Source organism: Chelonia mydas, chromosome 9, assembly GCF_015237465.2.
Source record: "Chelonia mydas isolate rCheMyd1 chromosome 9, rCheMyd1.pri.v2, whole genome shotgun sequence".
Classification (NCBI taxonomy): domain Eukaryota; kingdom Metazoa; phylum Chordata; order Testudines; family Cheloniidae; genus Chelonia; species Chelonia mydas.
Window position 1 is genome coordinate 64,138,037 of NC_057855.1, and position 15,954 is coordinate 64,153,990.

General features: G+C 51.1%; 1 protein-coding gene across 11 annotated transcripts in view; it reads left to right on the plus strand.

Moving 5' to 3' along the window:
• SYTL4 (synaptotagmin like 4) overlaps positions 1–15,954 on the plus strand; it is a 36,458-nt gene that overhangs the window by 19,157 nt on the left and 1,347 nt on the right. For 6 of the 11 annotated variants that reach the window (XM_043522240.1, XM_043522237.1, XM_043522236.1 and 3 more), the window contains 14 exons: positions 143–358; positions 1,120–1,229; positions 1,517–1,631; positions 3,475–3,606; positions 4,431–4,560; positions 4,676–4,766; positions 5,063–5,166; positions 5,894–5,980; positions 6,699–6,877; positions 7,160–7,262; positions 8,812–8,973; positions 10,133–10,238; positions 11,403–11,502; positions 15,495–15,703. In XM_043522240.1, the coding sequence (XP_043378175.1) occupies positions 143–358; positions 1,120–1,229; positions 1,517–1,631; positions 3,475–3,606; positions 4,431–4,560; positions 4,676–4,766; positions 5,063–5,166; positions 5,894–5,980; positions 6,699–6,877; positions 7,160–7,262; positions 8,812–8,973; positions 10,133–10,238; positions 11,403–11,502; positions 15,495–15,703 (1,844 nt within the window). Of the gene's footprint in view, positions 1–142; positions 359–1,040; positions 1,230–1,516; positions 1,632–3,474; positions 3,607–4,430; positions 4,561–4,675; positions 4,767–5,062; positions 5,167–5,893; positions 5,981–6,698; positions 6,878–7,159; positions 7,263–8,811; positions 8,974–10,132; positions 10,239–11,402; positions 11,503–15,494; positions 15,704–15,954 lie in introns of those variants that run through there. The other 5 variants (XM_027826397.3, XM_043522241.1, XM_037909380.2 and 2 more) reach the window with 3 other exon arrangements.

The window sequence follows — 15,954 nt, forward strand, 5'->3', positions numbered from 1 at the left end:
GTGCTCTGTTCCTCCCGGATGGGGAGGTAAGTGGTGGTGGCTGCCCAGGCATCACTGCCCTGTCCTGACTTGCTCTAAGAGGCAGCATCGACTCAGGGCTTGGTGTGGGTTTTCACTGCTCTTGGGTTTTGCATCTGAACAGGCGACTGAAGAATGAGCTGCTGGAGATCCGGCGCAAAGGGGCCAAGCGGGGCAGCCAGCGCTACAGCGAGAGGACGTGTGCCCGGTGCCAGCAGAGCTTGGGCCGGGTGAGCCCCAAGGCCAACACCTGCCGTGGCTGCAACCACCTGGTGTGTCGGGACTGCCGCTCCTACAGCATCAACAGCACCTGGCGCTGCAAAGTCTGCACCAAGGAAGCGTGAGTGTTTCCCTGGGGAGAGTTCAGGCTGAGTGTCTCTTTCTGCACAGACCATGGCTGCCTTCCTCATCCTCCCTGTCACCAGGCTTGCAATCTGGATGCCATCCTGCTCTGCTCTTCTCTGCTCCCACACACAGTAAGGCTCTTGCAAAGATCTCACAGCTTCCTCTGGCATCTCTAAAACCCATCCGTCCTTCTCCATTGCTGCTGGTGGTTGTCCTGGTTATCTCCTGCTGCAGCTGTTCCACTCTCCACTTACCCTGGAGTCCAGCCTTTCTTCTTCCCTCCCAGTCTGTTCCAAGCACTTCTGCTATGAGTCTTCACCTCCAACGCCCCTCGTCCCATTCTCTCTGTGCACCAAGCTGGCAGTATGCAAGCTTTCGGTGGTGAAAAAACAGACCCCTCTCTCCTCTCCTGCCTTACGTGTGTCCCTTGTCCCTCTCCCACTTGTAGCTTCGCAGCGTCTCTCCTACTGCTGCTCACACCGGGAGAGCTTCCTGCTGCCTGTGCACCAGGCACCCTGCGTCTGTTCCTTGCTGACAGTGTGTGCAGGCCTTCTTGAGACTGCATGCCCGGGGCTAGCCTGTCAGCTCTTTGGGGCTGGGATCTTGTCTTTCTATGCATCTGCATCCTAAAATTGCCATGCTCATCTACATTGCTCCAACAGTGTTTCCTCCTGCAGGGTGGTAGAGTAAAGGAAGCAGAGAGCACTGACCTTACACAGGGTGAGAATGGCCTCTCACTGCCTCTTTCCCCTGCAGAGAGTTGAAGAAGACAACCGGTGACTGGTTCTATGACCAAAGAGTCAATCGCTTTGCAAACAAGCTGGGGATCGACATAGTGAGAATGTCCCTTCGGCGCAAACCTCAAGGTAGGACCAGCCAAGCTCTGGGTGGGAGGGGCCCTATCCCAGAAAACCACCTCTGGGTCGCAGCCTAGTTGGCATCCTCCATGCGGAGAGGCCATGGACACAGGGCCCAATTCACCCCTAGGGGGGCCTCCAGGTCAGATGGAGGCACTTGTTTTCTTGCTCATGGAGATGCCAGAGTTAGCACTTGGATTGGGAAATAAGGTGCCCGAGGTCTCTGCAGGCTGCCCCTGCTGGGCTGCTCTCCTGCCATCTTGGTTGCCTTAGCATTATTTTTAATTTTCTTCCAGCCAACAAAAGGGAAACAGTGGGGCAAACCCTTCTCCAGCAGGCACAGCCGAACGATCCAAAAGACTTGCCCGTGGCAAAGCAGAAGAGTCTCCAGGAGCGACAGAAGGAGCCCAGGTGAGCCTTAAGTCCATTCTGCAGGTGTCCTCTGTTGGAGCCTCCGCAGAGAGAGGGAACTACATCCCACCTTCCCTGCGTTCACCTCAGATCTCTCAGGGAAGCAATGACCTGAAATGCATGTGCATTGGGCAGAGCAATGGGCTTTGAGAAGATATGCTCTCTTATGGGAAGAGGGCTGGTAGTTGCGGAGAGCATAGACCAGTGTTTCTCAAATGCGGCCATGACAGCCTCCAAACCATGGGTGGAGATTGGGGTGGGGGCAAAGCAGTGACCCCTCCCTGCAGTGCCCAGCTGTTGCTCCTGAATAGGTGGCACCAGGGGCAGTTAGATGCGCTGCCTTGGTGTATGTGCTGGTGCCACCAGCAGGGATCAGTGCCCTGCACCGCGTAACTTCCTTGGGGGCTCTGGGCAGCACATCTGGAGACACATGAGGTCAGTGCGCATGGCACTGGAGGTGGCTGCGGCGTTTGGTCCCTGGGGCACTCCCTTAGGCAGCTCCTCCGTTCCTGCCAGGCTGGGGCATGGGGAGCCTGGAACTCTGCAGGCAGCTGGTGAGTTCCCGACCCACCTTCCCCGGGGTGGGCTCTCACTGAAGGGCTGTGGAAGGCAGGGACAGAGAAACAGGTTTGTCAGAGTGGCCACCAGCAAGAATTGGTGGCTGCACTCTGAGGTCCTCAAAAAAAGTTGTTGTGAGAACCCCTGGCACAGACTGAGTTTTGCTGTCGGATGCTACAGCAGATGACTGTGGATCTCTAGGCCTTGGCAAATAGATTGGGGAAGATCCCTTCCTCACTTAAAACTTGATGACTTGAGTTGCCCTCCCTGCCCTGGGGCAGAGGACCAGGACTGTCTGTAGCTTCCAGTTTTTCTCACACAGACTTGGTCAGATACTATGCCTGATGGGCATATTAGAAAATCACTTCAAGATGTGATGTAAGAATGGCCAAGAGCCATGAACTGCAGAAGGGCTAAACCGGTGCTGTCGCTGCTGCCCCGTTCCTTCAGCCAGAAGGCCCCCAGCATGATATCCTCCCCTTGTTGGTGGGATGCTTTGGTGCTTGTTGGTGGCACTTGATCAGCTGGCTGTGCTTGTGTCCCATGGGCTTTGTGTGATATTCTGCCTCTTGTATCATTTCATGTGGTCAACAATGTCCTCCTGCTGTGGGAATGATACCATCCTTTGGCCACGGGGTGCTGAGCTGGAATCTCTTGTCCCGAAAGAGGAACCATGGGAGATGGGTGTTAACCCAGCCCATTATGCTTTCTGGCACCAAAACGACTGATATCTGGCACCAAAGTGGCTCATCTGGGTGATGGCATGAAAATGTAAATTACGGTGGCTGTCTGGTAATGCCACTTTGGCTTATGGAGACCATGTACAGCTAAAATAGATCAGGCCTTTTTAAAGCTCCCTCAGCTTGTTGATGCTCCTTTCCAGGCCCCTTCCTGATGCTGTTAGATAAGGAGGATTTGCTGTTGTGTAACCCAACCCTCCAGTGGAGTTTTCCAGAGAGTTTCAGTAGGTTTCCCAGCCAATCCAGCTCTCCCATGATCAATGTGGAGGTGTTCTGATGCAGGTCTAATCTGATCAAACTCTTCTTTTATTGACCTACAAATCCACCATGTGGCTCTGCTTATCTTAAACCCATCTCCTGCCCTTGTAAATAAAACAGCTGCATTCAGGGGCTGGTATCTTCCTCTAGGCCCTGTGCGGCAAAAATCAAAGTGCTGCCCGTTGCCATACAGCAGAGTGGCTGACACCCTGGTTCTCCTGGTCTCTCAGGAGGGGTTGGGCCTCCTGCACTGCAGTCTGGAACTGCCCTTCCTACCATAGGGACAGATCTATTTCTTTTCCCAGAATGCCTCCTGAAGCCTTGGACCCCCGAGATGGGAAGAGTGATACCGAGTCCATGGAGAACATGAGTCTGGATGGGTACAGACCCAACGCCACTGGCACAGGTGTCAGCTCCAGGTTAGGGACTGATTCCTGTGCCCCAAAACAGTCAACAGAAGCGGTCAGATACTTGGCTCTTCCCGCTTCCTGTGTTGCTGTCTTCTCCCTGCCTCTCCCTCTCCCCCTGCCTTAAGTAAACGGTTCAAAAGGCAGGTGGGAGGGTCCTTTAAAGATTTGGAGTAGGAGGAAAAGGGCACGCTTTAGGGATGCTTCTGAAGGTGAGCTGGGACCCCGTCTCCACTTCCCAGGAACGCTTAACTGAGACACCGATGGGGAGATGGCGCCCTAACCTGCTCCAGATGCTGCTCCCCTCCCCTTCCAACAGCTACAGCTGTCTCCCAAGCCCTGGCCCCTTTTGAGCCCATGGCTGCTCCGATCTGTGTGCTGAACAGCCTGGTGCCCAGCTGCCTGTACAGTCCTGATACACCACAGGAGGCCTGGAGCCATGAGAAGAACTGGGAGCAGTGCTGCTGCTGCCTAAACAGTAGGTAACTCCGAGCTGGCTGTGATGCAGAGGACAGGCAGAGTAGCAACTGCATAAGAATGCAGTATTTGGGGGAAAAGGTTTTTTTTTACTGTCTTTAAATCTTACACTGGGTAGGCAGGATTCCCCCATGTCTTCCCCTGCTCATTCCTTTAGCACATGGTGCTGGTAGACTGTGACGCTCTAATCTCACTCAGAAGGCTGTTTCAGTGCTTGTTGAGAGTGTCAAAATATTGGCTGTCAGGTAAGCTAACTCAGGGAGACTGCCTAGCAACCACCTGCCCGGCCCCCCCAATCAAAGAGCTCTCATACTGGAGGGATACAAAGCAAGTCTGACTTTTTCCTCTACTGTCTGCAGGAGAAATTCCCTGGATAAAACTGTCACTTTTCAAGAGGGGAAGCGAAGGCGTGGTCCCGTGGGCTCCAATGTATCCACCCTCCCCATCCCCACCCACTCCGGAGACACTACTCCCTCCAGCTCAGAAAGTGTATGTGTCCGCTACCACCGCTGCAGTGATCGGGTTCTCCTGCTGTGTGGGCTCTGGGGTTGGGGGTTACACAGTCTAGTTACCCCTCTCTGAACAGTCTGTTTTCCCTTCAAAGGAAGCTCGTGTGGGGAGCCATGGTGTAGTGTCCGCAGATGAGAACGAAACCATATTCAAGAAGAATCCCCGGAGAACCCTGAGGCCTGCAGGTGAGTCGCCCTCTGGGGACCCTGGCAGCTGTGCTCTGGGAAACAAAGCGCAGGGCTGAGTCTGGATACCTTGGTTCTGGTCCTGCCTCTGCTGCTGACCTGTTGGGCAACCTTGGGCAAGTCACTTCACCCCACCTCAGTTCCTCCACCCACAAAAGGGGAATAGCGATGCTTACCCACTTCCGTAACAACCTTGACCAGTGGATGAGTGAGTGCTAGATACACCCGTAACAGCTTGCTAGCACTGCAGTAACGGCTGGGATTGGAGGCATCTCACCTTCCTGTCTTCGACACAGACTACACAAAGTCAGTGATTGATCTGCGCCCGGAGGAGCTAGGAAGTGAAAGCGGCTCCATGGGAGACAGAAGCAAGTCGGTTCCAGGTCTCAACACTGAAGTGGTGAGAGCCTATCGAGCTGCATTGAATCAACTTGTTTGCTTAACATAGGGAGGCTTCTCCTTCACCCCGCCTTTCTCTGAGGCCCATGGGATTGAAGGGGAGTTGCTCCCCACCCAGCCTCCTTCCATTTCAGTTCAGCTGCAGGCTACCATGCTGTTACCTAAACTCCCAAGGAAGCGCAGACCCCATTGCACATCTGCGCGTCTCCAGCGATAGCCTCTCATCTTGTCTGAATGAGCTGTCCGTGGCTCTGGGGGAGGAACTTAGTCAGGTCACCGCTCTCCTCTGTGCTGGCCTGCCTGCTCAGGGCGTCTTCCCCCAGTCCAAGGCGAGTACACCTGAAGGGAGCAGGTGTTGGGCAAGGAACCTTCGGGTATGTCTACACAGAAAATCACCCCCCGCAGCAGCAAATCTCAGAGCCTTGGTTAACTGACTTGGGCTTGCACTGTGGGGCTACAGATGGCCATGTAGATGTTGGGGGTTGGTCCAGAGCCTGGGTGCTCAGACCCTCCCCACTTGCTGGGTTTCACCAGACCGAGCCCAAATGTCTACATGGCTATCTTTAGCCCTGCAGCGGGAGCTGAGTCAATTGACCCAGGCTCTGGGACTCACTGCTGTGTAGGTGTACCAGTAGTGGCTGGGGCTGCTTCCCTGGCAGGGTTGCTGCCAGAGCATCTAGCTGCCTTGGTTTTCTGGCCTGTACGGATGGCCATATCCCTCGTTGCAGGATGAGGAGGAGGAAGACATTGACAACCTGGTGGAGATCCATCGCCGGAGGACAGCCAGAAGCAGCATGTACAGCGGCACCTCTTCGGTGAGTCATAGAATATCAGGGTTGGAAGAGACCTCAGGAGGTCATCTCGTCTAACCCCCTGCTCAAAGCAGGACCAACACCAACTAATTAATTCATCCCAGCCAGGGCTTTGTCAAGCCGGGCCTTAAAAACCTCTAAGGATGGAGATTCCACCACCTCCCTAGGTAACCCATCCTAGTGCTTCACTACCCTCGTAGTGAAATAGTGTTTCCTAATATCCAACCTATACCTCCCGCACTGCAACTTGAGATTATTGCTCCTTATTCTGTCATCTGCCACCACTGAGAACAGCCGAGCTCCACCCTCTTTGGAACCCCCCTCAGGTAGTTGAAGGCTGCTATCAAATCCCCCCTCTGGCTCTGCTGCTACTCACACCACCACCACCACCACCACCCTTGGGCCTGCAGGAAGAAATGCTTGAGTGAGGATTGGGGTTAGGAAGCAGGAAGGCAGCACAGGGTTAGCAGAGCTAGGTACCCTGCCGAGCTCTGTCTTGGACTTGCAGCTTGAGCTTCTCTCTCTGATAGATCTCGTAAGGGGGTGTGAGGCTTTTGGGTCCTTGGGTGAAAGGTGCTGAGTACTTACCACGGCAAACTGGTTCGGGGAAGGGGACTCCAGTCCAGTGGTCAGGAGGGAAGACATGGGGGGAGGAAGTGGAGATATGCTAGTTCTCTGTGCACAGTTGGGGCGTAAATCTTACCAGGACCGTGTGTTACAGAGCACACTGGGGAGCATGGTCAGCATTTACAGCGAGGCTGGTGACTTCGGCAACGTCTTTGTCACGGGAGAGATCGCCTTCTCTCTGAGCTACGAGCACAAGACTCAGACCCTGTTCATCCACGTGAAGGAGTGTCGCCAGCTGGCCTATGCCGACGAGGCCAAGAAGCGCTCCAACCCGTGAGTGCTGAGCAAGTTGTCTCTGGCATGGGATATGGGCATGGGGCTGGGCGAATGGGGGCTGCCTGCCACGGGTGCTGACCTTACTGAGGGGGGGCTGGACTTGTCCTGCACTAGGTGCTGGCATACTGATTAGGAAAGCTCCTGTGCTAGGAGTCTGAGATGGGCAGCTACCATCCAGGAACGGCGGTGTGGTGGGGGATGGGGCAGAGAGCAGGAGTCTGTGCTAGGTCTGGGGAGACGCTTGTGAAATGGGTGACACTGCCTGCTTGCCTCCTCCAGATATGTGAAGACCTACCTCCTGCCTGATAAATCCCGGCAAGGCAAACGCAAGACAACCATCAAACGCAACAGTGTCAACCCGCTGTACAATGAGCTGCTCAAGGTGAGCCGTGAGGCAGGGGTTATTGGCCATCTCCAACCCACCCCAGAGAGAGCTCCATCACAAGCTCAGTTGGGGAGGCAGATGCTTGGCCCAAGTCATAAGACCCAGGGCAGGGAGGCTTCACCGCCAGATGTCCCCTTCCTTCATCCTTTTGCTTCACTGGTGGAGTGAAAACAGCCCCTTCCTCCTTGTACCTTGGCTGGGGCTGCCGTGAGGGAGAGGGACGCTGATCTCCCCTGTAGACCAGAGTCAGAGCTCTGAAAATCCTGCAGGCAGGTGCAGTGCCTCCCGGAGGCTCCAAGCACTGGGTCAGGGGCCAGGATAACTGACAGCGTCTCTATGCAGGGCTGTCTTGCTGATGTCACTGCATTTTTTTTGTAGCCTTGTTGCCATGGTGACTGGGCCAGGCATAGCTAAAGCCCTGAACTGTGTTTCGGGATGTCATGACCTCCCTGCAGACACATCGCTCTCCTGCTCTGCTTGCTTCGCCTAGCATCCTGCCGCCATCACCGGAGGGTGGGCGTTGCCCTGTTCAGAGTGCAACGTTGCTTTCTGTGGCCCCTCCTGGCCGCAGCGATGTCACCAGAAGGCAGTACAGTCACTCGAGCAGGGAGCCAGCTAAATCCAAGCCGTATGGATCCAGCAGGGGGAATGCTGCCGGATGCATGCTTCGCTTACTGGCTTCCACTGCAGAGTTCATGCTGCGGCCATATGAGTAAATGCCAGGGGCAGCCCCCCTCCCCTGCTGTAAAAGCAGGGAGCACAAAGGACGGAGGGTGGCAATTAAAGCTTTGGAATCCAGAATGCTCCAGTGGTTTCTGGACCCTCCTGTTTCAGTAACCTTCATCCCCAAATCTGTGAGCAATTCCACTATGCCTGCCTGAGGCCAGGCCTGTGCTCAGAGACAGACTGAGCAGAGCTCTTTGCTCCCCAGCTTCCAGAGCTCTACCCTGAAGGTGCTTCCCACTCCCCCAGGAGGCCAGGGCTGCCCAGTGCAGAGAGTCCCTAGAATGGGTGTGTGCAGGCCCAGCTCCTCCGTGGGTCTTAGATTGGTCATACAGCAATTGTACACACCTGAAGCTGCCTGGGCAAAGCAGGTAGTGAGATGTCCAGCCCACTTGCATCTGTGCACATACCTTAGTCCTACATATTGGAGACTTACTGAAAACTTGAGTCTCGGTATAAAAATCCTCTAAGCTCCTGTGGCTGCTTCCCAGAATCTGCCCTCCCTTTTCTATGGGCAGCTTTTGGAGTCCCTGCTGTGGACCCAGAGTACATGCCTCCTCTGTGTGGCTAGACTCCTGGAGTGCAGCTGGGCAGCCATTGCCTGGTACCTTCCTCACAGCGCGTGAAACCCTGAAGAGAAAAGGAGTATGTGACAATAGTCAAACACACCCGTTAGGCTCTCAGGAGAAGGTGGGAAGACTTCAGTCTTCCTAGGAGTGCCGAGGGGCATTGCCATCTCACAGTGAAAGCTTCAGATATGGTCCTAGCTGCTCTGGGAAGCCACCACTGACTCACCTGGCTCTATGGTCCTGTCTCTTCACAGTATGAGATCAGCAAGTCCCTCCTGCTCACAAGAACCTTGCAGTTCTCAGTCTGGCACCATGATCGCTTTGGCCGAAACACCTTCTTGGGGGAGGTGGAGATCCCGATGGATTCCTGGAACTTTGAGAGCCAGCTGGAAGAGCGTGTCCCCCTGCATGGCAAGGTATGGTCCCTGTAGCTCTTGCATCTGACTTACCCTAGGAATCTACCACAGCTCCTCCCAGTAAGGAAAGTGGCTCTGGAGCAGATGTGAAGTTCCCCCGACCAGTGCCTTTTATTGTGGGAGATGCTCTCTTTCCTCTAACATAAAGACACAGATCCTTCACTGGGGGTGGTGTCCAGCTTGCATAGATATACATGTGCTAGTTCCACTCGAGAGAGCGCTGGAAAAAAAGCAGTGTAGCTGGAGTGACACAGACAGCCATATGAGGTAGCCATCCGATTACGTACTCAGGGGGTCTTAGCACCCTGGGCCATCAGTCTGTATATAGACATGAACGTTAGCAGGCAGTCTGCTTCCTATGAGGGTGATGGACACCCTAGTTATTTTATAAAGTGAGACACTTGCCACATAAACCTTCAGAGATCTGGACTTATTGAACAAGTCAATCAGTATGTCCATAGTCATATAAAATCCTTCTGACTGAGTCTGGCTTTTTGGGTCTGCGTAGTACACCTGTCTTATGTGACAACAGAGGAGTCCATAAACATGCATAAGGTGGTGTGGATTCCTGCCACTGCAGGGTGCCAACACTCTGGCATCCTCTCTCCTGCTGGGAAGCTCTGAGACTGTTTTCTCCCATGGACCTCTGAGGACCCGATCCAAATCCTGTTGCAGGCCAGTGAGTGCCATTTGTAAGGCACTGTGCAACAGCTGCCGTCATGGCAAACTCATGATTGCACAAGCAGTAGAGGTGGCTGAGCTTCCAGCTGTCTGGAATTCTGCACGAGTCCCATTCTCCTTGATCTCTGGGATCTTTGGGAGAGCCCCACCCTGAGAATGTTTGTCTGAGTGGCAACACCTTCAGTAAGACCTTGTCTACACACAAGCTTGCACTGGTTATCAATATAAGGAACCTATCTATAGTTAAACAAAAGAAGTGTTTCTGTGGGGTTTGCACCGGCTAGATGTCTGTCTTTATGATCAATCTGGTAAAAATCATATTGAGTCCACACACATCTGCGCTGGTTTAACTAAACTGGTTTTTAAAAGAACAAACTCTTTGAACTGTGGCACATTCATGTATAGACAAGACTGCAGTGGTAATAATTTAAAATTTACTAGGTAAGTGTGGCCTTAAAAATCTGATACCCAATTTCAGGCTGATGCTGACTCTGCGGGCTCCCAGCAGTACAGAGGAGAGTTGGTGGTTTCCATGAAGTACATCCCATCTTCCAAACACCCAGGGGCGGGTAATGGGAAAAAGGGTGAGTGTCTGAGCTGCTGCAGAACCTCAGCTCATAAGGTAATATGTGAAAACCGACGCAGATGCTAACCCACACTGGCGCCCAGTATGTAATCCCAGTCTCCAAACATCCAGAGCTCATCCGGGAACAGGAACCGCTTGTCATGTTTTCGGGAGGAAGCTAATCCATTAATGGACCAAGCAGCTGTAATATTTTAACCTTCAGCTCTGAAATGTGGCTCTGATCCATGGTTATTTCAACAGTGCTGCTAGCTGCTCTTTTCTTCTCTGCAGATTCAGCTTGAGTGGGAATGGGCTTCTATTGCAGTAAAGCTTTGAGGCAAGCTAGAGCAGTGTTCCTGGAACTCTGCCAAGCAGAGAGCTGCATTGGGAATCCGCATCCAGTTTGCTTCTGGAGCAGATCAGCTGCCCTTGTCTTGTGTTGTGGGACAGTTCTCTCAAGATCCAGGACCCAGCATGGATCGGGCCAGGCAATTCAGAACACAGCATGATAGGGCAAATAGAACACAGCATGCTGGGACCTATACCTCTAAAGATGAGGATGTCTGTGGGCCAGCCTCTCTGAGACTCAGTGAGCCACCAGTTCTTTTTATTTGTATTACCTTGGTGCCTAGAAGCCCCAGTTGTGGACCAGGCCTGCATTGTGCTAGGTGCTGTACAAACACACAACACAAACCCTCCCTGCCCCAAGGAATTGACAATGTAAGTATAAGACGAGGGACAATAGATGGATACAGATAGCTGGAGTACAAGGAGTCCACATAATAGCCAGTGGTCCTTGCACACTAGTAGCCTAAACAGTGTCAGGTTTTCTGTAGGCATCACAGCAAAGGAAAGTTTTAAGATAGGTTTTGAAGGAGGACAATGAAGTAGCTTTGCAGATGTTTAGAGAGCACCTCCCAAGCAGGAGGGGCAGCATGGGAGAATGCACTTAAGGGCTTGTCTGCAGATTTAACAAGTGGGCGATGGAAGCTGGCACATGGTCCAGCCGCAGGTGAGGATTGATGGCTCGATAGCAAATGAAAGCTTAACGCTGAAGCCTTGCAAGCGAAGACAAGTGGCTTATGTTTGATGCCAGTGGAGGGGTGCAAAGAGGGGTCGCATCCCATGATTGGAGAAAAGCTGTGGCTGAAAACGTGTATGATTCAGACTTTGTCTCTTCCAGGCAAACGGGAGGAAGGAGGTGAACTCCAGGTCTGGATCAAAGAGGCCAAGAACCTCATAGCTGCCAAATCTGGAGGGACCTCTGACAGCTTTGTCAAGGGGTGAGTGTGTCGAACATGCCAGTTTCAGGGGAGATGGATGGCACCTACAGAACAGCCCTCCCCACTACAATGGCCCTGGATAATGCTTTGCAGTGGAGTGACCCAGGGGCCTGGGAATGAATGTGCCTCTCTGTCCCCAACCCTCTCCCAGCTGCCTGTTGTTGGGATGGGCGTTGGGGGTGGTGTGTTTATGCTGATGAGCTTGTGCTCCTGTTGTGGTGAAAGATCTTAAATGCTGATGGGAGGGGTCTGGAGCAGCTCAGCCCTACGTGCTTCAGAAGTGCTGAGCATCCACAACTCAGCTGAAATCTGGTTTGTCGCCAAGAGAAGCACAGCATGGTCCACAAGCTTCCTCCCAGTGCCTGGACACAGAGGGGTCCTCTAGAAGAGGCAGCGGCGAGTTCCAGCTCATGGGCTTGGATGGAAGTCACAAGCCAATATAACCACACAGACTTCTCAAGGGGGAGGGAGGAGCTATTAATGGGGATTCTCCATATGTAGTAAAGAGGAGAGGGTGGAAGTTGATGAAGTGCAGGCAGGAACTGAAGAGAAACAGTCCCATTCAGTTACATCACGTGCAGGCAGACAACTAAAAACTGACAAATTCTATAAGTGCTAGAAGTCTCAGTGCTAAGATGGGTGAACTGGTGCGCACCTGGTATTTAAATGAAGCTATCGATATAATATCACAATCTTGGTGGAATGATGACAATCACTGGGACTCTAATACCAGGGTACAAAATATATAGAAATGACAGAATGTTGTGCTGGTGGGGGAGTGGCACAATGCGCAAAAGAAAGCGTAGAGTCAAATACAGCAGAATCCTGTTGATCTGATCTGATTGGGACTGAGGCCAGATCGGATGATCGAAAATTTGGATAATGCAGAGAATAGGAAAGTGCAAGGCTGCAGCACCATCTAGCAGCCACAGAAGAGATCACCTGCTTTTGGATCTGTGTGTTGGTGGTTCATTTAAGACAGAGGCAGATAATGGAGGGTTGAATAAATGGGGTTCTGCTGCATAGTAAAATTCTGAAGTGAGTCAAACTGTATCATAGAATGTCTAGGGATAGAAATTCCATGCTTGAATAAGAATATAATAGTAGGAATATACTACCGACCCCTTGACCAGAATGTGAAATGCTTAGGGAGATTAGAGACTAAAAATAAATAGCTTAATAATAATGGGGGATTTCAGCTATCCCCCTATTGATTGGGAACATGTCACCTGAGGAGGGGATGCAGTGATAAAGTGTCTAGCCACCATTAATGACTGCTTCTTGGAGCAGCTAGTTCTGGAACTCACAAGGGGAGAGGCAATTCTTGATTTAGTCCTCAGTGGAGCACAGGATCTGGTCCAAGAGGTGAATATAGTGGAACAATATAAATTTAACATCCGTGTGTGTGGTGGGGGGAAATACCATAAAGCCCATCACATTAGCATTTAATTTAAGAAAGGGGAACTACACAGAAATGAGGAAGCTAGTTAAACAGCAATTAAAAGCAACAGTCAAGAGTGAAATACCTGCATGGAAACTTTTAAAAACACCAAAATAGAGGCTCTAATTAAATGTATACCGCAAACTAAAAAATAGTAAAAGTACCAAAAAAAGAAGCTGACAGAGGCAAAGGCATCCTTTAAAAATTGGAAGTCCAATCCTACTGAGGAAAATAAGTGTAAAAGTATAATTAGTCAGGCCACTAAAGAATTTGAAGAGTCTCAAAAAATAAGTTCATGAGAAGCAGGAAGCCTGCCACACAATCAGTGGGGCCACTGGACACTCAAGGAAGACAAGGTCATTGCGGGGAAGCAAAATGAATTCGTTCCATTGATCTTCACTGTAGAGGACATGAGGGATATTCCCACACCTGACCATTCTTTTTAGGTGACAAATCTGAGGAACTGTCCCACATCAAGGGGTTAATAGAAGAGGTTTTGGAACAAATTGATATGTTAAACAGCAATAAGTCACCACGACCAGATGGTATTCACCCAAGAGTTCTGAAGGAACTCAAATATGAAATTGCAGAACTACTAAAAGTGTGGTATGTAACCAATCACTTAAATCAGTTCTGTACTAGATGACTGGAGGATAGCTTATGTGACACCAGTTTTTAAAAAAGGCTCCAGAGTTGATTAGGGGTGCTGGAACAATTTTTATAGTGGGGGGGGCTGATGGAAATCAGGTAGAGGGTGCAGCAGCACCCCTAGCTCTAGCACCACTGGAAGTCATCCTAGCAATTACAGACCGGTAAGCCGCACTTCAGTATCAGGCAAATCGGTTGAAAACATAGTAAAGAACAGACTTATTAGATACATAGATGAACATGATTTGTTGGGAAAGAGTCAACACTGTAAAATCTATTGGCAATAGATTTGTGCCACTCTATTAGCATTCTTTGAGGGGGGGGTCAACAAGCATCTGTACAAGGGTGATCGAGTGGACCCAGTGTACTTGGACTTTCAGAAAGCCTTTGACAAGCCTCACCAAAGGCTCTTAAGCAAAGTAAGCTATCATGGGATAAGAGGGAAGGTCCTCTCATGGACTAGTAACTGGTTAAAATACAGGAAACAAAGAATAGGAATAAATGGTCAGTTTTCAGAATGGAGAGAGGTAAATAGCTGGGTCCTCCAGGGATCTGTCCTTGGGCCAGTGCTGGAAAAAGGGGTAAACAGTGAGATGGCAAAGTTTGCAAACCATACAAAATTATTCAAGTTAGTTTAGTCCAAAGCAGACTGTGAAGAGTTACAAAGAGATCTCGCAAAACTGGGTGAATGGGTAAGAAAAAGGTAGGTGAAATTCACTGTTGATAAAGACAAAGTAATGTATGTCAGAAAACATCCCAACGATACATACAAAATGATGATCTTGAAATTAGCTGGTACCACTCAAGAAAGCGAGGTTGGAGTCATTCTGGATAGTTCTCTGAAAACATTGGCTCAATGTGCAGTGGCAGTCCAAAAAAAAAAAAAAGCTAACAATATTAGGAACAATAGGAAAGGGATAGGTAAGACCAAATATAATGCTCCTACCTGAAGTACTGCATGCAGTTCTTGTCAGCCCATCTCTAAAAAGATACATTAGAAATGGAAAAGGTACAGAGATGGGCAACAAAAATGATTGGGGTATGGAACAGCTTCCATGTGAGGGAAGAGTAAAAAGACAGACTGTTCAGTTTGGAAAAGAGGTGACTAAGGGGCGGGGATATGATCGAGGTCTATGAAATCATGAATGATGTGGAGAAAGTGAATAAGGAAGTGTTGTTTACCCTTTTTCATAACACGAGAACCCAGGGTCACCCAATTAAATTAATAGATAGCAGGTTTAAAACATGAGGAAGCACTTCTTCACCCAACGAAGTTAATCTGTGGAACTTGTTGCCAGGAGATGTGAAGGCCAAAAGTATAACTGGATTCAAACAGAGAATTAGATAAATTCATAGAAGAGAGGTCCATCAATGGCTCGTAGCCAAGATGGTTAGGTCTCTGACTGCTAGATGCTGGGACTGGACCCCAGTGGATGGATCACTTGATGATTGCCCTGTTCTGTTCATTCCCTCCGGGGGACCTGACATTGGCTGCTGTTGGAAGACAGGATATGGTACTACATGGACCATTGGTCTGATCCATTATGGCTGTTCTTATGTTCACGCTCCAGAACTGACTCCCGTGTGTTGGAGCTGTACTGAAATCACACAGCCTCTTCCCTAGGGTCACTGAACGACTACTGGATGCAAATTACTTGGACAAATCCAAAGCTGACCCTTTGGCACTGGGTGTATTTACTGTAGTCTGGGACCCCAACCCCAATTGGGACCAGTTGTTTGGGTCCTCTACAGCTCTAGAGAAGAGCTGATCCCTGCCTTGGTGGGCCCACTGTCTGAGATCCCCAGCCTATTCCCAGTCTCTTGAGCCATCACAGTCTCTCCTCTGCTCAGGTCGGAGGGGGGCACTGTGAGGGGGAGTTGCTAACGAGGGCCTCTCCCACAGCTACCTGCTGCCGCTCCGAAACAAGGCCACCAAGAGGAAGACTCCTGTGATGAAGAAGACCCTGAATCCTCACTACAATCACACCTTTGTCTACAATGGCATCAGCCCAGAGGACCTGCAGCACATCTGTCTGGAGCTGACTGTCTGGGACCGTGAGCCATTGTCCAGCAATGACTTCCTGGGAGGAGTCAGGCTGGGAATTGGGAATGGTGAGGTGCTCCCTGGTCTCAGTTGTTGGGTGGGGCTGCCCCTGCTCTCCTGGGGGGTGTAGCAGAGTGTAATGGGTGGGCTGGGTCACCCAAGTTCTCTCCCCGCCCCATCCCAGCTTTGCCCTGGAGTACCCTATTCCCCATCCAGTGAAGCTGGATGCCTAATAGGAAGGATGAAATCCCTTGGGCACCATGCTCCCCGTCACATCCAGCAGTCCCCATGATTACCTACCGCTGCTCCATTTCCCAGC